Source organism: Tenebrio molitor, chromosome 2 (genome assembly GCF_963966145.1).
Source record: "Tenebrio molitor chromosome 2, icTenMoli1.1, whole genome shotgun sequence".
NCBI lineage: Eukaryota > Metazoa > Arthropoda > Insecta > Coleoptera > Tenebrionidae > Tenebrio > Tenebrio molitor.
This window is the reverse complement of record NC_091047.1, coordinates 3,291,031-3,315,145: the sequence shown is the minus strand read 5'-3', so window position 1 is coordinate 3,315,145 and position 24,115 is coordinate 3,291,031. Positions and strand designations below refer to the sequence as shown.

General features: G+C 41.4%; 1 protein-coding gene and 3 non-coding genes across 5 annotated transcripts; 3 read left to right on the top strand and 1 right to left on the bottom strand.

Annotated features, from left to right (window-relative positions):
• The first annotated feature begins 9,209 nt into the window (after window positions 1–9,209).
• On the top strand, window positions 9,210–9,327 carry TRNAL-CAA (transfer RNA leucine (anticodon CAA)). Its single transcript has 2 exons — window positions 9,210–9,247; window positions 9,282–9,327. It is a non-coding gene; the product is annotated as a tRNA-Leu (tRNA).
• Window positions 9,328–9,938: 611 nt separating this feature from the next.
• TRNAL-CAA (transfer RNA leucine (anticodon CAA)) lies at window positions 9,939–10,055 on the top strand. Its single transcript has 2 exons — window positions 9,939–9,976; window positions 10,011–10,055. It is a non-coding gene; the product is annotated as a tRNA-Leu (tRNA).
• A 6,112-nt stretch (window positions 10,056–16,167) lies between these two features.
• Window positions 16,168–19,990, bottom strand: LOC138124333 (peptidyl-alpha-hydroxyglycine alpha-amidating lyase 2-like). Of its 2 annotated transcripts, none has more exons than XM_069039359.1 (7): window positions 19,602–19,990; window positions 18,571–18,746; window positions 18,322–18,520; window positions 18,071–18,272; window positions 17,833–18,024; window positions 17,391–17,500; window positions 16,168–16,507 (listed from the first exon to the last, which is right to left on the bottom strand). In XM_069039359.1, exons 1-7 carry the CDS (start codon window positions 19,737–19,739, stop codon window positions 16,391–16,393), a joined length of 1,134 nt encoding a protein of 377 aa, XP_068895460.1. In that variant the 5' UTR covers window positions 19,740–19,990; the 3' UTR covers window positions 16,168–16,390. The 2 variants fall into 2 exon arrangements, with proteins under 2 accessions (XP_068895460.1, XP_068895461.1); XM_069039360.1 differs by lacking the exon at window positions 19,602–19,990 and adding an exon at window positions 19,183–19,384.
• TRNAN-GUU (transfer RNA asparagine (anticodon GUU)) lies at window positions 17,736–17,809 on the top strand. The gene has a single exon. It is a non-coding gene; the product is annotated as a tRNA-Asn (tRNA).
• Window positions 19,991–24,115: the final 4,125 nt, after the last annotated feature.

The following is a 24,115-nucleotide window of genomic DNA, read 5'->3' as shown; positions in this document are numbered from 1 at the left end:
CTCTTCCATGGCTCGTTACGTACAGACTTTGGTCGAAGAGTAGATGTGTTAATAGGAGCGGCCCGGGGCGGTTCCTTGCGGCCCCCCGTCCGAATTTGGCCGCGTCGGCACCTCTCCTCCATTGTAACGTTTCCGCTTTGTGTTCGCCGAAAGCGCAAGATCGTCCTTAGGCCGTTGTCCGTTGAGTCGCCGCCGCTTTTCACACGAGTTACGTCTCAATAAGGCGGCGGCGCCTTTGATCTGCCTCGGATGATCCGATTTATTCGTGACGCAACAGATGGGATTGTGCCGCAGAGGAAAAGCATCAGCGCGATGAACCTTGAACCCGCTCTTGTCGGCGACTTTGTCACTGATAAAATGTGACAATTCGCGTGAAGGAAAATTCCAAAAAGTTGAAAAAGTACAAGAACCGGTAGTGGTACAACTGGCGATTAGATCCACCAGCGACCTCGGCTGCATTGTGGACATTCTTCACATTTTTACCAACTGTAACACTTAACCCACCACATTTTTCGAAGCATCTCTTCCACAGCTTCTCTTTTTGCACATTTACTACTAAATTTTACGTCTTCACTTTGCACCCGAGTTGTAAACAAAGCCATTACCGTTACGCTACGATGAACCAGTTGTTTATTTATTTTCGATTATTAACGACGGATTGTGCAAGAGGTTTTGGCCAATAATCGCCAAATTCGTTAGTGGCGCGTCACCGTAGCTGCTCGTAATGGCACCCGGAGCTATAACCTGCGACAATAACATTTACGAAGTGTGCACCATAATATTGAAATAAATATTGGAAGGTAATAAAACGAAATGGCGGTGTAGGCTTCGGGGTTAACGGCCAACGAAATGATTGATAGCAGCGATGAGCCGTTGGGTGTTCATGATGTGTGAGATGTCCATGAAGGCGCCTTTGCAAAAGAAAAATCCTGAGCGAGGTATTGTCTTTGTCTTCGTAATCGATCTTCATCACGAAATTGCGGATCTGTTTCGATGTGCGTGCGTGGCGTGCTCATGAAAACTTCAACAAGCAACTTACCTTCATCGGGTCGTGTCCGTTGGAAGGACTAAGAAGAGTTTTGGAAGTTTTTTGGACAGTTCCTCCAAAGAATGTGGTGGTGTTTTTCATCAGTTTTGTATTTTGCGGCTTAATTATCTGGATTTAGATCAGTGACTGTTGCGGGATGAAAGAATTACAAAATAAAGACTGTAGATCCCTATCTTGATCTTTATAAATCTGTTGAGTCCCAGACAGAGAGCTTACTGTTAGATAAGCTCGTCTTGCTGCAAGAGCGCTTAAATCTAATTTTCCCACCACACCAAATTATTTTCCACACTAAGCAGAACAGTTTCCACAAGCAGCAGCGCCCTCTTTTATCTCGCTCGAACCAATTTTTACTTGTTCGATTTGACTTGTTTGATATTATAACGCAGAGAAACCATTTTTGTTGACAAATATCAGCCAAGCAAAGACATATTCATTAGAGCCAAATTCGTGCCACGTGACTAGAATCGTGCGATGTTATCAGCGACCCTCCGTTGGCTGGCCGAGCCATTCGGAGCCGCCGCCGCCGGATAAACGTCCGTAAATCGGCTAATTAAGACCTGCCGGACCGGCTTAGCTCCTCCACGGACCGTGCCTTCCTTAATTAAGTCATTATCACGCGCTCGTCTTTGTGTGACGACCAAATCGGTACGGTCAATATTTGAGGTTGTGGTATCAGCGACCCGAGTCAACAGTTTCCTGTTTTATTTGCCTTTTAAAGTGTACACGTTAAAACAAACCTACTACCAACTTCACTGGGCAAACAGCCGCCCATTGTAAATCTGTCTAAACAGCCATCGAGTGTGTCCACGTCGTTAGATCGTTTATTTCGAAATTATTAACGATATTTCGTGACAGATTCTGCTTTATTAGGATCGGGTTTCTAATTTAACACGGCCACTGTTGCTGGATTTTTCTTATTGTCCGCAGCGGCCCCTCGGCTCCGCGCTCACCCCCGGTTTATTTTCGGCGGGAGATGAGGCGTCCCTTCGGTCGAGCCAACACTCCGTGCTGCACCGTGACCCCCAGATTTAATTGGACAACAGCCCCCTCTAATTAAGCCGGATCGTGGGGCTATTTGCGTCGGCCGCTTGGTCCTCGTCTGCTGCTCCCCCACGTCTTCGGATCGAGCAATTAGCCGCGATAAACGCCAGGAAGTGTTTTTTGATTCCGCTTTATTTATATAAAGAACACTGGTTGTCGGAGGACGCTAATGCGCTTTTTCTTATCTTATCGCCTAATGGAAGTTCAGACGATATTCACGGCCGATTTAAAAATAGGGACGCAGACAATGCCTGATTGATGGACGCCGAGGGAGACCGATTGGGACAAGGAATCTACTAAAACAAACGACAAAAATTAAAAGGCAATTAACCAGTTGGCGGCGAGCTCGGCGGCCTAGAATAGATCGTCTCCCGAAGAAAATTTGCGAAAATGGCTCCAGAAATAACAACAGTAATACTAATAATAATCGTGATTGTTAAGGGAAAGAATTGACAAAGGAAAATGGACTTAAAAAGAAATAATAACGAAAATGATAATAATAATGATAGTAAAAATTGTAGCGGACGAAAAGTGACTCTTTTTCGGACGCACTTTTCCGGACGCTAACCGTGACGCCATCTGTTGGTCCGTTTAGTAAGTTAATAACCACCTCTGGCAAAAAGTGCCTTTTGTCCTCGCCTGTTTCAGCCTCGGCTGCGCCTCGGCCAGAAAAAAATGCACTTTTTGGCCTTGATACACAAATAACTATTGTTGGTTCTGTAAAACCCGGATTTTGAGAGTAGGAGGAAGAGAAGGAAATTTGCTATGTCGGTGCCTTCTCGGGGGAGGAGCCCTTATGCACCTGGACCCCATCGCGATGCGCTGCACGCATGCATTACGGCGTAATGCGCATTAGAGCACGTTCACATGAAATTCTAATGTAGAGGGTATCTTCACATCCGTCGTTAATAACAAGTAAAATGTGACCGTCCATTCGGCCATAAATTACAGTGCGGCGTATGTCGGATTGCATCTTAATATCTACGTGACCACAAACAGCCTTCGGTAGCGACGGACGAGACATTAAAATACAGCTGGGTTGCACCACGTCAATTGGTAATCAGTACCAATCAGTGCTCGTGACGTTGGTTCAATAATTAATGAGTAATGAGCTGTTGTTGACGTTGTACGGAGATACTGTCGAATTGCGCTACTAATTGGAGAAATTAGGAGCTTGTTCGACGAGTGATTAGGGAAGTGATTAGGCGGAATTGTTTTTGAGGCGTGAAGAATGGTGGTTGGTTTCAAAAATCGATTATAATGGAAACATGTTTAAGAGAGCACTTTTTAAGTGTGTTTTGTAAAATGTGCAAGAATTTCGGAAAAGGTCAGGAAAAAGATATTCAAACATTTAGAAGACAGCATAAGTTTATTATTAGATAATTTGGGTGAGGAATCGCCACCACAAGGTCCAGATCTGAACACCATTGAGCATCTGTGGATCTATCTGATCAGGAACTGGCAAACAAAAAATTAATCAAAACCACCTCAGGATTTGTAGCAAGAATTTGTCACGCATTCTTTGCAATCTTCTTTCACTCTTCCCGTCCCGTCTCGTTGTTATCTTCAGTACTCAGGTAGTTTCCAAACGTCAACGATGAAAAATGGTGAAAAACAGGAAGATTCTTTCAACGGAAGCGCATAATTTCACGGTGGACGCAGTAAACTCTGCCAAAGCACTCTTTAAAAAGAAACAAAATGAGGACGTGATGGTGATGACGATAAGCAAAAGGACATCCGATGAAATGGAGGTATGATAATGGAGTGAAAACATCCCGTTCGAGATAGCTGTCCAAATCATAAATAAAAGTGGTTTTCCGCGTAGAAACTGCGTGTCTGCCTATCTGTGGAATTTTTTCCGGTCACAACTTCTGTAAAAATCCACCGATTTCAATTTTTCTTTCGGCAACATGTTTGTCTTTGTAGAGACTTCAGGCTTGTCGATTTTGGTGCCAATTCGACCAGTCGTTTTGAAAATATGAGTAATTTTGGTACTAGAGGGGGTGAGCACACTTGCCGTTGCCAGTTTTATACACAATTCATGTTATCCAGCTGGTTTTTCGTTTTTTCGAATTTTAGCCCGAGGAAACTTTTCCCAAGACATCCTCGAAGGGTCATAATTGGAATTGTTACCAAAACTGAACCCGAAGATGATTTCATAAAGCTCGAAAAGTTGATGACGGTAAGACATGCCACAAGAATTTACGGGGAATATGTCATTTTATTGTCGGGTGGGGTATCTTATTACCCATTCCCCCTTATTTTTGACAAGTTTTGGATTTCTGTCAACTTGACGTTTTACTTTTACTCCTTGGGGAGTAGAAATATGTACTTGTGAAAAATTCAAGTTTCTGTTTGAGATTATTTATGAAAGCTCTACAGCCACTAGGAGGTCCAGATCTGAACATCATTGAAATTGCATGGAGTACTACTGTTAATGGGAATATCTGCGTAACTAGAAGAATTTCTTTTTATTTCTTCGGAAAGATATTTCAACATTTGACTACGATTTTTGATGTTTTGGAAGAGAGAAAGGAATAACCCAGGTGCCTAAAGATTTCCTTCGTATCAATTTACAATTTCAACGTAGACTGCATTCGAATTTATTTCGCATCGATCAAACCGTTGTTAACGCCTAGATTTGAGTCCTTCGCCTTTCTTTCTTCCTTGAGCCTCGCCCACTCTGTATATGGCCCCGAACGGTACCATGGCACATCCACGGCCGATTACATCTGGCGTGAAGCGCTCCGCGACAATAAAACCGTCGGCGTCGCCAACCATTTCTTCAGCGGATTCCGTCGCAGGAAGCGGTGTCTAAACGGGGGCGGTGGCGTAAACAGCCGCCCGCTCTATTTATCACTTCGCAAATTGTCCGGAAATGAAACGAGCAGCGTAAAGTGAGCAACCGCGAGAGCCGCGACGGTTATTTATGTTAACATGTTCTGTTCGGGTTGTTAGCGAGAAGACGGTCACGAACGCGTGATCAAAATCGCACGTTGTACATATAAAAGCCATAAAACCGAATGGATATTATTTATCCGTGCGGACAAAGACGGCGACGTCATCTCCGAGAGAGCAGTGTGGATGCGGACACTTCGCCCGTTGAAAAGAACCGCCGATGTGTTATCGCCGTGAAAACGGATAAAAAATTATTGACGAGGTTTTTACGTCCGACGAGGCGAGTTATGGATGGGGCGGCTGTGAAAGGACGATCGAGGTTTTTTAGCCGACGAGGGTCCCCAAAAGGTGGGACAACTCACGAGTGGAGAGGAAAACGATACACACGAAACTATTGTTATAATCTCAAAAATAAACATTTTACTGTTGTTCCTGTTTATTTAGTGTTCTTTGTTGCAAGATTTTTGCGACATGTATCGATTTCACGGCGGCATTTGAAGTGCACGTCACGTGGTGTCGGCTTTGTGTAATTGTCATGTAAATCACGGCCCCGCCCATGTTCTTCTTAAACTTGTCGTGTCTCTTTAACAAAGATTAAACGAGTGTTTATTGCGTTCTATTTTTGTGCAACAGTACGCGAAAGGAGCAGTTCGCGTAACTAAAACACGCCGCGAAATCGAATTTCGCGGCCGTTGCTTCATTTTATAATACATAATTATACAAATTTTCGGTTGCACAAAGAATTTTGGCCGCGAAATCCTTTAACATCCTCTAGATTGTGCTGCCTCGGCCGCAAGCGCCCTCGGCGCCAATTTTTCTCTCAGTATGTTAAAGAATGATTTCGCGGCCTTGATATACAAATTCAAATATGTAACTATTTTAACCGCCAGCCCTGTTTTTAACATGGAATATGATTTTAACCTTTTCGACTTGCTGGAAAAACCACAACACCTTTAGTTCTTTTTTTTATTTCTTTTTGTTGATTTTTTGATAATAATTCCAATCATGCCATTCTTCGAGGGTCTCTTGGCACGAGTTCCTCGGAATCATGACTGTAATTCATTCTTGAAAAATTCGTGAAAACTATCCCGGTCATGGCAAGTGTGCTCACTCTGAAGCTCTGATTTTGAGAGTTTAATTTTTTTCTGAAGGAGTAAATAGGAGGTGGAAAAATTGAAATGTACCTCTAGTAGTAAAGTGTCATTTCCTCCATCGTAATACAAGTAACAATTGAAAACATCTGGGTTTTAAAGATTTGTAGCTCAAAAGGCGTGGTAAATGTACATTGTACACGTTGTCTTTCACCGCATAAATTTCACCGTCTCCGCTGTCGCCACACCTGCACTGGCCCGTCGCCATCGTCCCCCGCCGCCCCATCGCCGCCACGTTTATTGCCAACCAAGCTCGTATATCAAAATCGACGTTAACAAGTCGTAATCGCCTCGATTCGATAGCGACGTGTCCGCCGCCGCCTGTTCTAGAAATGGAGCAAGCCCACGAACAAAGCCCCCATCCTGTGGGCCGTGATTTAAAACCGGTGACACATTTGTGAGATGTTAGTTAAGTCTTTGGACAGGTCTGGTGTTGCACGCCCGCATGATGGATGCCGGTCCATTCAGGCCGCGCCCCACGAACCATCACCCCACCAAGAGATCCGCTGGTGGCGTCGAAGACAATCACCGTCCGGCAATTATCCGCAGATGAAGCCATCACGGTCGGACTTTTTTCGTCTCGACCACGATTCCGAGTACAATTACGAGATGATTGTGATGCTGCGTGCGTGGCTGAGTAGTAAACTATACCTGTTGAGGACAAATTGGTATTTTAAGGAAAAGAGTGTTTTTGTCATTTTTTCTCGACAGGTGTACTTCGCTACGTGGCTCCCGCGCAGAACAGTCTTCTTTTGTGGAGGTTAACAATTGGATCGGCAACAATGACGCTCGGGTACTTTTAATTTTCGAAACGGATGCTGTAAAGCGATTCACATTATTTCGGCTTACGGTGCGTTATTTTGCCCACGGTGGGTTCTTCCATTGTTGATGGGTGTTGAAGTGTGGGGCTGCGGAAGAATGCTTCCAATCTACAATCAAATCCTTTTTATCTTCATTATTTTGCGGTGTGGCCCACACGGGAAGAAATCACACCAACGACTCAATCTGCGATGTTCTTCTTTTCAAAAGCTGTGTCATTTTTTGCTTGGCAAAACACTCCCTCCACGAATTCCCTCTTAATTAAAGCGCGATTGTTATCTTCAAATTCTCTTCCACGTCCAAGATGTTTTCTAAACGCTCCCTCGAACAAGAGCTGTAATTAGGGCCGGACCTCTTCATTTGGTCCATTTTTCCGGACCGATGTCAGTCCGACATTTGGATAAACTCTCCGAGATTGATCGATTCGTTCGTGGAAGCTGTCGAAAAATCCGAAAGCTTCCCGGAACGGTCGTGTCGAACAAGGCTAGGAAAGACGTCCATTTATGCATATTAGTTGGGTGCGTAAATCACTTGGTGGAGTTGGGTCTGGGTCGGTCGTAGCACGGTGATTCCATAGAACCAGTCTTCACAATAAAGACGTATCTGTCAGTTTTTATGGGCGGTACGAGGCGCCCCGTGGCCCTATCCGGCCGACAATCTGGCCTCGTACCGTCCCAGCGGTACCACAACGAGGTACCAGATAACGTCAGCTCAATATGTTGCCCGGTTTTGTTTTTTTCCAGCGTTTCGTAAGTTGGACAACTGTAACATCTCACACCAGGTACTAAGGTACCAGTGTATCATGTAATCAGCGCGACCGGTTCGTTGTAAAAGCGGCTGGTTCTTAATTTTGTCGAGAAGATAGTAGCGAGAAATCCAAGGAGAAAAATTATATTTGTTAATTATGTTTTCCACTCAGTTTTCAAAAGAGCTTCCATGGTAAATTAAATTTTCCTGGCGTCTTTACAAATTGTTCTATTCTTGATGCTTAAAAAATCATCCAGTTCTTGGCATCGACCACATCCATTGTAGTGGGATTTATCATTTAGATTTGCCCATTCTTCTGGTTTTGTAAATTTGTCATTTGACAGCTCACACTTGTTGCTTCCCAGTTTTCGTTGTTTATCATTTTTCAAATTGTCAAAAGAATTTTTGTTCAAGAATGTCTCACACAGGACATTAATCTCTGCAGCGCGTAGTAAGCATTTTGTTGACACAAACTCTTTTTTTTTCACTTGAAAATAAGAATGAAAATTTTCCACAGGAAGCTACATCCTTTTAAAATTTTATTATTGAACAACATTGAAAATTATTATTCTATATAGATAAATCAATTTACTCAGCAAGAAACATTTTGTTGTTTTTGTACTATATTTTTGTTTTTATCATTTCTCAATAAAATTTTAATCAATCGAACAGAAGAAATTTGTCGTGGGCTGATTTGATTTTAATTATTTGGTACAGTTTTATTTTTTATCTCACAGTCCCTTGATTTAGGCAACCAAACAATCACGGCATTTTATCTTGAGTGTAGTATAGTTACGCTGTGTGTTGTAGGTGGCAAATTTCACCGCCAACTATGATGTAAGGAACATTTATAATGACTCAGCTTTACGCTCTTTTTCAAATCATTTTGTCGGATCTGGAACGAGTGGGATTAAATCTGGAACATATGAAGAATGTCATGATCTGTTGTTTCACATTGTCTTGGTGAAAGAACAGTTCTTATTGTTATTGTTTATCAAACACGTGTACTTAGGATTCATTGTTAACTGAGAGTGAATAATTTTGTCCATATTCTGTCATGCTGACAACATAATCTTCTTTGACTGAAGTTCTTATTTTGACATGCAGTTTATCCCATTGTCTTCGGGCTCTAACATTTTTGTAAAGTCCGTATTTTATCTTTTGTTATGTCTCAAATAAAGAAACGTACAAAAATATTTTTTTCTTGCAGGTTTGCTTGCATCGATTCCTCAGATACTCAACAGTGACGCCCAATAATCAGAAAAAAGTTTTGTTTCTTTGTGACAGATTTATGAATTGACAGAAAATTCAAACAATTGTTTGGATGTAGATAAATAATGTTGAAAAAATGGTACCAGATATGACAGCATGACTGTGAATTCTCATTGTTGTTTTTGATAACACGTATTATCATTTTTTTCTTATTTATCTGTTATATTGTTTTATTAATTAAATATATGACAAGCGTTTAATTAGGTATATCTGGTGATAGGTTGGTATCATATGTCAGGATGGCCGAGCGGTCTAAGGCGCCAGACTCAAGGTTTCCTTGCCTAATACTCTTAGGCTGATGAGCGTTCTGGTCCACTTCTGTGGGCGTGGGTTCGAATCCCACTTCTGACACAACGTTTTTATGTTTTTTTTATTCAATTCTAATCGATAAAAGTTGCAAAAATGCTAACAAACGGTATTAATGGATACATTTGGATTTGAATTTAAAAATTGCTGTAGATTTAAAGTTTTCTCCGTAGTAATTTCAGGCTGAAAATTCGCCACTTTCCTCATTTTCTTATTTACCGTGTGTGTAGTTAATTTCTGGAGGTTCCTATCTGCCTTTACTCATCATTTCCGAGAATCCTTTTATTATTTTTATATCTTGCATTTCCGCTTAACGTTATCAGCCAGAATTTTTAAATTCCTTTGTTAGACAATTGCGACTTCACCAACAATGGCTGTAAATAATATTAACGAGCTCGCCTTAAATTATTTCCTGCATTTAAAGTTTCTTCACCTAATCATCTCAGATTGAAGAAGTGGAACGTTCGCCAATATATTTTTATCATTTTCTATTTATTACATGTGTAGTAATCATTTTCATTGTGTTCCTGTTTGTTTTTAATATTTTGACTTTTTACGAAAATATTGTTGTAAATTGTTATTATCTAAAAATGTTTGTTCTATTAATAAATTGCAATAACCATTAAAGTACATCTGATAATAGATTATATACACATGTCAGGATGGCCGAGCGGTCTAAGGCGCCAGACTCAAGGTTTCCTTGCCTAATGCTGTTAGGTTGATGAGCGTTCTGGTCCACTCTGTGGGCGTGGGTTCGAATCCCACTTCTGACAATCTTTTTCAAATCTTTTTTTCCGTTTTAAACCATAAAAATCGCTCAAACACCGATCAACGTCTCTATACGAGTCTCTTTACGAGTCGCACGTTCGATTCCCTACCGCGCTATATAATTTTTTTTCAATTTTTCACCCCCACAACGCCATTTGAGTTTCTAGCATTTCTCTTTCAACCGCAATTCTCTTCGCCGTATTCGCTCCACAGCAATTGCGGCGTCACACTCGCAGTTTAACGGGTTCACACCTCCGATTCGAAACAATTATTACAATAACATAACCATCGCGGCCATTCTACGGTCGGTCAGAATCGAAGCCGACCCACGATAAATTTATGGTGGAGCGGCATCGCTTTCCAATCCATTTGAATTTACACTAGCAGCTCGGTATGTTATTTTAATTTATATCCGCGTAGAGGCGATTGTAAATTATAGAAACTAATTAAATTCTAACATCCTTGTCTATTAAAATAACTGTCAACGGTGTCGTTGGTGGTCCAGTTCTTCCGCGCAAAAATTCCGTCACTATCATGGTGTGACAGCGATTTACAGTCGCCCACGTTCCGAAACCATAAACCAGCTGTACAACACAACAAGAATTAGTTCGATCAATTAAAGTAACTGCACACAATATAATAAAATTAGAAGCAAACACAATTCCACTTATTCGGCTCTTCTGGGAGCATCTGATGTTAAATGCGTTGACGCAATTGACATCTACTGGGTGGTCCACTCGCGGAACTAAATCTCTTGTTTTTGACAAAATCGCGCTGTTCTTCTTTGCGCTTCCTTCTTGCGAACGTCGCGATTAAAAAATCTGAACGTGATTGGCAATTCCGTGCAACCATTTTCCACGGTTTGTGCCGCGAAAAGTACCGCGGATATCGAATTTAATTGGTGGCCTCGCAGTTGCATTCAAAAAATACTTGTGATCGGAATTTCCCCTCTTGGCTAATTCCGATGATATTTAATAATAAATAAGACAAAAATGAGCCTCTGTCTTCCTTTTTGCTTCTTATTTATCAAATTCTTTTCTGTAGCGTCTTTGGAAGCTTTTCTGAAGCTTTATTTGGAGCTCCGGGTCGGCTCAGGGTAGGTTCCGGGTCGGCTCCGGGTGGATTTCGGGTCGGTTCCGGGTCGGCTCGGGTTTCGTTCCGGGTGCGTTCCGGGTCGACTTCGGGTGATTTCCGGGTCGGCTCCGGGTAAGTTCCGAGTCGGCTGCGGGTGGTTTCCGGGTCGGCTCCTGGAATTTTGGGGCACCCAGTATATAGACTTTCGGGGGAATTTAAGGGGAATTTAATAATAATTAATGGTGGGACCTTCTTAAAACATTTCCCCTGCCATTCAACATGTTATGTAATTATGTTTTCTTAAAACTGATTCAAAATACTTTTTTAGTCGTCAGCGCTGTTTTAACCTTTTTGGAAAAACCAAAACAACACCTTTCGTTACTTTTTTGGCATTTCTTTCCGTTGATTTTTTTGATAATAAATCAATCATGCCATTCTAACCTCTTCGAGGGTCTCTTGGAACGATTTCCTCGGAATCATTACCGTAATCCATTCTTAAAAAGTTCGTGAAAACTAATAAAATATTTAGAGATACAACGCTATGTCGGTCATGGCAAGTGTGCTCACTCTGAAGCTCTAATTTGGGAAGTTTAATTTTTTTCAGATTCTTTGGTAATATGTAAATCCATCCGTTGCCACAATTGACATTCATTGGGTGGTCCATTCTGGGAGCAAAATCTCTTGTTTTTGACAAAATCGCGCTCTGCGCCTCCTTTCACGATCATCGCGATAAAAAATGTGGACGTGATTGGGAATTCGGTGTAATAATTCTTCATGGTTTGTGCCATGAAAAGCACCGCGGGTATCGAATGTGATTGGTGGTTTCTGCGTTGCGTTTAAAAAATATTATCCACCGGGTGTATAATCACCGGAAAACATTTATAACCGGCTACACCTGCCTCGCAACATTTCATATTACCTCGGCCGGTCTATTATGTAGCGCTCCGGTCCTGTACGTCGAAAAAACCTGCCAGATTAACATGTTGCGGCGGCGAAAGTGGCGATAATTTGTCGGCGAAATGTTGCGGCTCCGGTGACACGTCCGTCGTTTGCGGCAGCCGATCGATCAGACCTGGCCCCAGGATTTTTTCCGGGGACTTTTGATGTTGTTTACATCGGTCCGAGTCAAATTTCCAAATTACGGTTCTACTATGGCGGAGACGAGGCCATATATCAAACCGTCACCGCTGCGCGGGCCAGCGGTCCTCAACATCTCTTCACTCCTTCATCCATTACGTTCCTCCTTTGCTGTGGAAAACCACCACCGCCGCCGTAAAATCCATCCATGCGGCCAATTAAGCGCATCTTGCGTCTTTAAAATACCACCGGACTAATTTCTCGGTAGTTAAATTAAAACCATCATCTGGAACGATGTCGTTCCAAGGACTAAAAATCTGTGTTGTCTAGTTTACGGCCGTTTACAACACGGCGAGATCCTCGTTGTAAAACAGTTGGACATCTATTTCTTGCGTGAGCACCGGTCGACGGCTCCGCTCTCGTAAAAATCCGAGAAGTATCGTCGCCTCAGAATCGGAAAAATCTCGGCGAGGAGCGAGAGCTTTGTCTTGAGAGCGAGCCGCCCAGCTGAAGAACCAGCCTTCAATTAGTCATTATTATATTTTTTATTTATTTGTAGCCGCGCCATGTTGCCCAGCCTCCGGCAACACGAACTTAACAACTTAATTCCGACCGGAGTCGATTCCTCTTTTTTTGTCGACGGACAGGGCCGGACTGGTCTTCCACAGGCGATCAAAGCTTCAATTCAATCTGCCACAGCGGCGAAATCAAAGTGTCAATTGCATTCATCACGTTGTGACGTCAACTGTTCTGTCAATCGGCAGAATGTAAAGAGTGTTCAAAAAATGTGCTGTCAATCGGGCCGCGGATTTAAGTTGGTATGCTTTGACATGATTTTAACTCAAATTAAGTTACGGATTAAAGTGCAAACTACTTTGGCACTCTAAGAAAACGTCCACACCTCTGCCCGTTAGTTGAACTGACGTTTGACATTTATGGTTTGACAGTTGAAGAAGCGACGTCCTACGTTAACAGAAACAAATGCAAAAACACACGTTATTCCTATTTGCAAATCGCCCAAATTCTTCTATCATGGATTCTGTTGACTCATATCACATTATAAATAAATCAATCTTGTTTTTACGTAAAGTGCTCTCAATTAGGCATAAAAAACTTTGATAGAAAATAATATCGCGCGTTCAAATGAAATGCTGGACTGGGAAGGCGCTGGAAACCGTCAATTGTTCTGCTTTTTTAAAGCGTAGGTTAATTGGAGCATGTTGACAGCTAACCTAAAATTTAGAGCAAATTTTTTTTTATTTTTTTCTTTCTTTGCAATGTTTTACATTAAAAATAGAATAACTTAACGATTCTTATTCACGAAGCAAATATCTAAAGGCACCCTTTGCTGAAAACAAACATGTTTAATTATGTCCCGATGAAACATAACCAAACGTTATTCGTGTCAAACGGCGGGAATTTCAAACTTTACACTGTTCTAAATGATTTAATTTTTCCAACGCCTACTCAGCCCAGGATTTCATTTGAACGGGCGATATGTATTGTGTTCGCAGGGTTGGATTCACATTGTTGCGGGAAAAAGTAACAAAATAAGAATGCATAAGGTATTATAAAAACTGCAATGAAAGTGCACTGTCGTTGATTAAATAAATTGCAAGACAGTTCGTTACAGAAAACAAAAATCAGATCATAGCTTATTGGGTGATTCAAAATGGTGGTGGATAAGTATGGCAACTATGTACGAAAATGTATGTGGCAACTCTGTAGGTAGGATAGAGTTGACAATTCTCTGACAGTTCATAGTCGCCCAATTTTGAATATTTTCAAATCAATTTGCAATGGTATAAAAAAACAAATGCACGCCTATAAAATCTCATATAAATGTTAACTCTACTTCACCCACATAGTTGCCACATACATTTTCGTACATAGTTGCCATATTTATCCACAACCATTTTGAATCCCTCATTAGATACTGTTTGAGTTGATAATTAAAGATAGGTTAGATCAGACATCTTGCCTGTTAATCATTTACAAGAAATTTGTATTGACATTAGTTAAAAAAAAAAAAATCATTGTATCGGGTGTGGTCTTGTGTGCTTTGAAAAATTTTACGAACGCATGTCTAGCATAATATGATACATTTAGCTTGGTCTTGAACACATTGGAAAATACATTTCTGTGGTAAATGCTTTTTGTTCCATTGAATAATAGTTATTTATGCAACGAGTTTCTGTGTAAATTGGGCTTTTCTAATTGCCCGAGGGACTCAGAAAAGCCCAATTTACCCGAAAACGAGTTGCATACAAAATTTTATTGTTTGAAACGACGTCCCTGAAGCTTCCAAATCTTTTAAAAATGGTTTCGCATTTGCTTTTGACAGTTTTGACAAATTTTTCAAGACCTGTTAGAAATGTGACGTTGAATGTGTTGTCTAGGGCAACGGTTCATTTTGCTTTAGGGCAGTTAAGAGGCAGTTTACAAAGGAAAAAAATTAAAATTTATGACAGTTGAAAACAATAAACCACTTTTAAATATTAGATGCAGTCAATTTTGAGAAAACTAGTTGTTTATTGTGCATTCCAAACCTTTTATCCATCACTTTTTTCAAATCTAATTAAATCATTTTCATTTTTCTACCAACTGACAGCGAAAAGTCATCTGATGTGCTATTTTAGAAATTACAAAGAAGGCTTGGATTAGTTGTCATGGTAAGTTGTCTGTTATTTATTGTTTTGTTGCGCTACATAAATGTACAGACCTATAATAATTATTATTACTCCCTGACTTTCTATTATTCTCTCACTCGTGAGTAATGGTCGACATTATTTATATGAAACGACCATGGTAATATACTTATTATGAGTAGGTGTTGGATAAAGGTTTCTCCATAAAAATTATTACACTTTCCTGCAGTCCGTTTTTATTGTGACCATTAAAAACCCACACGAATTAATCTACGACTCGACTAGTTTTCCCCAGTTACCAACTAAACTTCCACATATTTTATTTAATTAATTACTTAATTCAACCAAACTGCCTTAAGTATATTTCTTCTCTTTTTTGAATCACTGTTGCTTTGTGGCAATTTCTCCTCCCCTTCTAGATCTCCCTCTTGTAGTGTGCCCTCCTGGGCCCGGCCCTGTCCTTGTCGAAACACTTCTTCAGCCTAACGGCCGATTTGGAGGCGTCCGTCCCATATCTCCGTCTCGTTTTTCGAGATGAAAAAAATGTAATTGAGGCAGGTGACCCCTCTCTGGGGCACATTCTTGGGCCACTTGACGAGTGGCCAATTTACAGCGAGGAGCAAGCCGTAAAACACGACCGTCTTTATTACGATATCACTTCGGAGAGAATTTTAATTGGCTTATCATTTTTGGACACGTCGGGGCGGAGATAACGCCAGGACAACGATTCCACAATCTCATAAATATTAATTAAACGTGGTGCACTCAGCTCTTCCGTCGCTGGTCCTGATTTCTCAATCCGCGCAACCACAAAAAAGCAACAGGTGCCAAATATGGCCCCCACGCGTCTTCCTCCTTTCTCCTCGACCCTTCCCGTTGTTTTTTTACCCCGTAATTTGAGTGCGACCCCCGTCTTGGCAATTTCACGATTTTCACCTCGTTAACGTGCAAATAAAGTTGTCAGGTGTGCTCGCAAGGCAAAAGAAAAAGTCCAGAGAAATATATTAGCATGCAACGGCTCTGGCGAAATAGAAGCGCGCTCGCGGGGCTAGTTCTTTATTTCCTAACGGGGCCGCCTTATAAATAAGACATTATCTCGGTTTTTTAAAGTGCCGTTTACAGGCGAGACGTGAGGTGTTGGCTTGTTCTTTTTCTTCCACCAGAGCAGTTCGTCTCATTTAAATACTCCGCGAGTGTACAGTCGTGCGTAAAGTTTCGACGAAACTGCCGTAATTATCCCGAAACGGGTCGTAAATCGCTGAACCACCTGTAATTAAGTCTAGGGCGGCGGCCATCTTGCCAATGAGAGCCGATTCGGTGCTAAAGTAAAACCGGAAAATTTATTTTTATTGTCTATATAAATGATGGTACGTTTCATATAAGTCAATTATGTAAATGTGCTATGCAAACATGTTTAACAATGATAATTTAACATCCTATACGTAGTTTACGTCCACCTATGGATACCTAGAGCTATTCACGATACAGTGGTGATATTTTGCTCGATCTGTTGAAAATAAAGAGACGGTTCGGTTGCCTTGTTACTTCTTCTTCGGCGGGACCAGCTCGAATTTCCAGATCCGGTTCGGTCCGATTTCGGCCACGTACAGGGCCGAACCGTTGGGGCAAACTGCGATGGCGTGCGGCTGGTGGAAACCCTGCCCAACAAAAAACACAATACAATTGTCTCAATTTAGCTCCGACGTGACCGCGACGTCTCGAGTAACGTCAGAGAAAAAATGTTTGTTGAGCGTGACGAGAGATGTCTTGTAGATGGACAAATGAGTGAAACGAGTGTTTTTAAGAGTCGTGTTAACACACTGACAACGTTTTAATTGTGGCTTTATTACAAGGAGGTCGCAGCTGAACGCAATAAATTTTCAATGGCGTCTTTGTGACTTGTACAGGGTGATTTAGAAGGGTATCGTCTTGCCCTGGTTTTGCTGCGCCTAATTAGCGACACGTTTTGTCGGAGGGAGATGGATGAAGGTACAGGTGGTCCGGAAAAAATGCGGGATTTATGGGTTCGCTGGGGATGAAGGATCGGAGCTCCAAAACGGGGACAGCTGCGTCCAGATAAATATCATTTCATCAGTGAGTTGAAATAGATATTTAGGCAACACCTGCACTACTTGTGACAAGTTGGAAGTTTGCGCACGCGAACGCAGCAACCCAAACGTAAAAAGTGACTTTGAGGGGGAGTTTTCTAGGAGCGTTAAGAGGAAATAACAAGAACATGAGATAATATAAAATAAAAAGGAGGTGGTAGTGAGCGAATGATGTTTCGTGGAAGTGGCCACAGGTATGCTGCGATTTAAAATATGGGAAATAAATTGATTCAAGGTTGACAGAGACAATGAACGAGAAATAGAAGAAAAAATTAATAAAAAAAGCAAAAATAAATTGTTGACGATTAATAGTAGAAAAACAAATACATAATTATGGAGGAATGGAAGAAGAGAAATGATTACTGGGGCGTCTGTAATTACTACAAAGAAAAAAAAAACCCTACTCTTGAGAGAAAAATTGTGACTTAATTACCTCTTCTGGGGCCCAGTGATCGATGACGGATTCTGTCTGTGGATCAATAGTGAGACCTTGTATTGACAATAACTGAGAAGTTGGACCATTAACTGCGTAGACAAGTTTTCCTAAAAAATAAAAAAAGGGTTTGTAGAAAGAAATTGGCGACAGTTATGCAACCATCTTTGCATAACTGGTGACACAATGTTGCCTAGTCGCGAATTTAACTAGCGATTAAATTAATCTCAATCTGTTGTTTATACAGTTGTGGAATCAACAAAACGGATGAGATTTTAATAAGAGCGATAAAAAGAAAAAAGTCTCTTGTAATGGAATTCCCGGCGTGTGGACTCTTCTTATATCGCCTCCGTGGCGCAATCGGATAGCGCGTTCGGCTGTTAACCGAAAGGTTGGTGGTTCGAGCCCACCCGGGGGCGCATTTTTTTTTATTTGTGCTCACCCTTGGCGGCCACCCCGAACACCCTCCCCATGTCGGGCTGTTGAATGGTGAGCGCCGGTTCCAATTTCTCCTGAGTCCGGTACAACTCAGCCCGGGGGCAGGTCACCCTCATGTTCTCCCGGTCCGCCACGCACAACCTGTCCATCGATTCGATCAGGGCCAGGGCGTGGGGCACTTGCAGCGACAGGAACTCTAAAACGACAGTTTTAGTTTGAGCTTGGGGGCGGCGGCGACGCACCTGGGGGGTTGGGGATGACGCGCAGCAGCACTCCCGCGGCGTTGAACTTCAGGATCCTGCTGTTGCAGTAGCCGTCGGCGATGAAGACCTCGCCCTCGGAGGCGACCGCGATCGAGGTGGGCATGCACAGGTGGTTCTTGCTGGAGCCGGGGACGAAGCGCTGGCCGAACGTGAGGACGGGGGTGAGCTCCCCGGGCTTGAACTGGGGGGAAACAGACTTGAGGGACGAGTTTTGGGGGGCGACGGCTTACCTTGAAGGCTTGGTGGAGGGCGACGTCGGTCACCCACAAATTGTCATGTCTGTCGATGGTCAAGCCGTGCGGCATGTAGAAGAGGTTGTCCCCCCAGCGCCCCAAGACTCGCCCGTTTTGGGGGTCGAGGGTCAGGACAGTGTGCTCCGGAATTGGTCCCAAGTGGAGTTGCTGGAAATGGTTCGTCGAGTTGAAAGAACTGCAAAGAAATCGTTTGATCCGGCCTGGACGCCGTAACGTGACACTCACTACTGGTCGAAGACGCGATCTGCACGGTGGAAGAGCACCGGTTGCAATGCAGAGTTCACCGAAACTCCAGACACTTGACCTAGGTTTAGTGGCTCTTTCGGCCAGTTTTTCACAGCCCTGGGGACGTCAGGCTTGTCGGAGACTTCTTCAACGGACTCATCATTAACACTATTTGGCTAAAAAAACAGTTTGCAGTATATTAGTATCCGGCGCGAAGGACCAACTATACAACAAAACACATTTCAATAAAACAACTTTTTACTCTCATCATCTTTATTTCGTAATTGTGTGTACTAGGCTTAGGCACCTGTTGTTCCGAGAACAAAGAGGGTCACGGTTCGCCGTTCGTGTGCTATTTTTCTGACTATTTCACACTCCATTTGTTGTATTTTTTACAAAACCGTCGATCGATACCATCTCCGAAAGGTTATTTTTAGAACGAAAAGTTTAATCCACGTGTCCAATTATCCGAATCGTGGACCGGAGCTTCCGGGAATTCCGGGGCCGCCATTGGCTGCCTCCAACATATGGTACCATAACAACGTGCGTCAATGCCGAGTAAACAAGCCCTGCCAGAGTCCTTCTGTCGCTCAAAATGGCCGCCTCACTCACCTCGAGACTGCAAATCACCACCACCACGAGAAAAACAATCCCTACCGCCACCCCCGTCACAAGGTTATGCCGTTTTATGTTCATTTCACCTGACAAATCTCGACATTTTTTCGCAACGACTTGTCGATCGCTCAACCATTACCACAGTTTGACGAACTCGCAGGCGGGAGTGGGACAGCTATCGCCGGCCCTCAGCGATAATGGTTTTGTAATGGTCAGAAACGCGTTAATTGCAGCGATAAAAATGGACAGGAATGTTCAAAAAATCTGCCAAAATCGCATTTGAATACGTGGAGTGTTCACGCGGGCCACCCACATGACAGCGGTGCATGTGGGGTTGCATACGTGGGGAGACTAGTCGCGAAGGCAAGGTAAGATTCCGGTTTCCGGGTGCGGGTCCGGGGTGCAAAGCGTCTCACCTGGTATGCCGGGTTGAGCGAGAGCAGCTGTCTGACCTCGTCGTAGAACTGGGCGTTCTGCTGGCGGTTCTGGAAGGGCCCTGCGAGGGCCCCGGTGAGGAGCACCAGGCCCAATATAGCGACGGTTGGGGTCGCCATGGCTCGACTGGTCGTTTTCAAATCAATAGCAGGACTCCATCGGTGCGCGCGCGAAGCCCGATATCATCATGAGATGGAGCTTGGAGAAAACGTCATTTTCACGGTCAAGGATAAGGCAATTCGCGATTTTCCTATCGATCAAGTCGCGGTGTTTCACGCGATTTTGATTGCGAGGGTAATTGCTGCGAGGGTTGATTATCGAGATTTGATTAATGGACGAGACTGCGTTTTTGTTGGATTTTGTGACGCTCTGGCGTCGTTCGTGTGACAGCTTTGTGTGGGGGTTGACAGTATTAAGTCATGTGACAAGAAAAAAACAAACTGTAGGAGTAGCTATAAATGAAGAATCGATTTAGTATGGCCTCTTGGTGATAATCGCTTTTTATTGACAAGACTATTTAGCCGTTTATCGGTTTGAGCATCAATAAAAAATGAGATTGTGTTTGCAGGAATAATTTCCGTTTCGTTCCGTTAAGAAAAAAGTCTGTGCCAAGCAAATTCTGATGTAATTTTAATGTCGAGGGACAATCAGCGATCAAATAAAAGCACTTGAGAAGTTCATCAAATTAGACAATATTATGACACTGTCAGAATTTCAGAATTTTCTCCTGTGTGAACGGATTTGGATAAATGTCACAACTTGTCAAAACGAAACGTCAAGCTAATTTCAAAAATTTTAAACTCGTCGAACAAAAAAACGTTGTATTCAACTCGTTCGTGTGTAAATTGGGCTTTTTTGGCGCTCGTGGGCAATTAAAACGCTTGTTTCACTCGCGTTTTAAACTGGTCCACTCATGCCAAAAAAAGCCCAATTTACACACGAACTCATTAAATAAACTACTATTGTAACACAAACAGTACGGCACACAAATTAATCATTCGGATAACGACCGGAAGCTGAAGTTTTCATTGTTACCAAATAATAGGTACAAAAATGTAGTCAATTTAAATGTTTCAGAGTTTTAGCTTAGTCATTTGACAAACAGGAATTAAGTATGTTGTTTGTAAAAAATGAAAGAAAAACAACTGCTTGTTGCAAGTTTAATAATCTGAAAAAATCAAAATGAAGGGCCTCCTAGATACATATGTAAGAGACTCCTCTCTTATTGTTGGTTATTCTGTTTTTTAATGTGATAATTGACATAAACACAGGTGTCCTCGCCTATTTGACACAATTTATTAATACATAAAATGTCAAAAATGACGTACGTACGCCAATGTGTTGATTAAGGTATCAACTTAAGAAAAAAAGTCACAATCATTTAAAATCACCCGGTATATGCCGTTCACGATTGTTTTAAACACGCAGGAGACCACGATATCTTTTTGTTAGATTGGCGTCAGGTCCTGTCATATGACGTTTCGTTATTAAATATTCGCCTTGTTGTCAATTCCCTAATTGATTTAGTGTAATTCAATTATAACCTAAAATAGATTTATTATGCCAAACCACAATATTGTCAACTAAAATGTCAGATTTTCATAGACAGTCCGAATTTGAAACAATCGTGAACGGATAATAATTACTTAGTGAAAATATTTTCTTTATTAGGTTTATTATTACTACTATAGTTTGTCTCAATTCTAAATTTCCACCACCTGTTGAATTATGTTGGCAAAATGAAAATATTTGTAAATTGGGGATTCTTATAACCAAAGTTGGCAATATAATTATTTTATAAACATGATTCGAAAACATTAAAATTAATTCATAAGTTTATTTTGCTTTTAGAATTTGATTTTCTACCTACTTACTTGCTGTATTAAAAAAAAAAAGGTTTACGTTCTTTTCCTTTATTCTAAAATTTTGAGTTGTAAAAACGTAAATTGACAGATAACCTAACAAATACAATCTGACGCATTTTTCACCAAACAGTGTTGCCGGTTGTATTTCCAACGTAGAATGCAGTGTTGGTGGAAATTTAGAATTGAGACAGACTTTAGGTAGATCAGACCCATATTCAGGTCAATTTGGTTTTTAGGTCCAAATTATAAAATATCAATATATTTTCAGCTGTTTTAGCTTCTAGAAAAGACCAGTTCCAGCTATTGAAATTTCAAGGATTTGGCCCTGTTTTTAAAGTTCAGCGTGATCAAAAAGGACAGTTTGCGTTGGCAGTATTGAATATTTTTACTTTTAAATGGTATAACTGGAGTAACTTCCGGTTCTTGACGACTTCACACTGACAGTTGACAGTTCAAGTTGTTTTTTTATACCGTTGATTTTTACACATAGGTACATAACCTACAATTTTGTCGCTGTTGATTTCACGTCAAATATCTGTCAAAAGACGTATCCGGCTGTACTTAGTATTGCAAATAGCCGAATAACAAAATGCTCTTAATTGTATTGCCAACACAAACAGTCCTTCTTGATCACCTGGTATACCTGGTATTAAAAATGTTAAAACTTCAAAGCATATCCGACGGAATTGAAAATACAACCCACATTACCATTATTAACGTGGATATTTGTTTTTGGATTTAAAAAACATAAAACATGCTGTGCAGTTTCGTAAATTTTGACACAAACGTCATTCGCCTGGTTAAATGAAACTGTGAAAAAACGAAGAATTTTTGAGAAAATGTTTATTGTCTGCATAAACGCTCAACGGCAGAAGCATGTTTACTACATTCTCCATAAATCAGGATCATGTCTGTTTTCTTATCGTTCGAAAACGGTTTTAACCGTCGTGTCTTAACTTTTTAGTAAATGTCAGTTGTGACAAATAAAATTATTGGAAACAAAGCCATCATGGATTCATCATTTTGTTTTAAAACAATACGATATTTAAAATAGCTACGTTAATTTTGTAAATGTATTGTGGGTTGCATTTTCAATTCCGCCGGGCTCATCACTCGTGAAAAACGCTGCAATAGTTTTATTAATAAATTAAAAGATCAACGATTTTTGACGTGTTTCCACTTTGTTGAGTGTTTGCAAAAGAAATTTGAGCCATGTTAAAGAAGAATCTTGCCATATACGCGACAATGGAGGTTGTGTGGCTGAAGCAGATCTTCGAAAAACTGTTGAAAGAACAAGCAGAAAGAACAGACGGGGAAGACCCAATGGAGATGATCAAGGTACAGTAACAGATCCGATGAGAAGAAAAAGTTCTACATTGTAAACGAGGAAACCAAAAAGAAAAGAAAGATGAAAGGAAATAGAAAAAGGCGCTCTTACCAAGGATCTCAGCGTTTTGGTTGAAGATCGAGCCAGAGAGGTAGAAGAAACCACCACCACACCACGGTTCAAGCAAAATGCGATGTTGTCATCTATGGCAACCACTCCAAGGAGTCGGAAGAGAAGAAGAAAATGGAGAAGAGGCAGGAAGATGGAGTACAAGAGAGAAAGAACGAGCTGTAACGGATGGCATGCCAGATTGACTAAGGGCTGCAGACCGAGCAGGACAGGATGTAAGCGCAAGGAGTGAGACTTTATTGGGAGGATTTGGGGAAGCAAATAGAACAGAACAACAAGAAGAGTAGAAGATTTTATTGGAGAAATTTCTTTCTAATGATTTTTTTTTAATTATCATTCCAGACAATATTTTGTTTTATCAGTTGTTACAATTTTATTGTAAAAGTAGTGGTCCCTTAGAGGAAGCATGTGGGACACACTTTTTTTTCACATTAACGAAACTTTAAAAAATGTTAAAGACGGTACTTATATAACGATTTGTGCAATTAGACGACGCAATCAATATTTACTTACACTAAAGTTTGTGAATCAGTATTTTAATTATGCGAAATCGAAAGCAAAATCTGCAATTTCCTTATTTTCATAAAGATCATGTTTCACACTTGTTAATTAAATTTATCACTTGCCACACGGCTACCAACATTTCCAAGTGCAATTTTGCAAAATCATGTCAAATTCTTTTTGCCTGAGACTCGAAAAGGAGCAATTCGCCGAGGACGTCCTCCACGTGACCAACTCCGAACCAGGCACAATACTTTGTGCAACAAAGGAGCGATTGCAGAATTATTTCCAACGAAAGTTTCATTCACCTTTACGAAGGTCACGAAGCGAATCAATTTACATCTTTACTGATTGAAAAAAAAAGAATTTAATCCGCATTTGACCAATAGAACAAAGGATGCACGATTGGTGAATCCTCTGGTAGCCAGTTTTGTTACTGTGCTGCGGCTCGGTTCCACTTTCTCCACTTCTTCATCACCGCAAACTTTACATAACAAATTTATGCGACTTTTCGTAACCTTCGCCGAAATGTATTGGAATTTTTGTCGATCTTCCCAATTTGTTCATGAATAAACACGATTCCGCTATTTTTGTACCACTTGGCCAGTCCTACCTTGGTACAGAGTCGCACTAACGCGTCCAAATAAAGATTGTACTTGTTTGCGGATGAACC

Coding starts and splice junctions, on each gene's coding strand:
- LOC138124333 (XM_069039359.1), bottom strand. CDS start 19,739: ATGGCGACCCCAACCGTCGCTATATTGGGCCTGGTGCTCCTCACCGGG. Junction 18,025..18,070: donor CGTCATCCCCAACCCCCCAG/GTGCGTCGCCGC, acceptor CTGTCGTTTTAG/AGTTCCTGTCGCTGCAAGTG. Junction 17,501..17,832: donor GTTCGGGGTGGCCGCCAAGG/GTGAGCACAAAT, acceptor TTTATTTTTTAG/GAAAACTTGTCTACGCAGTT.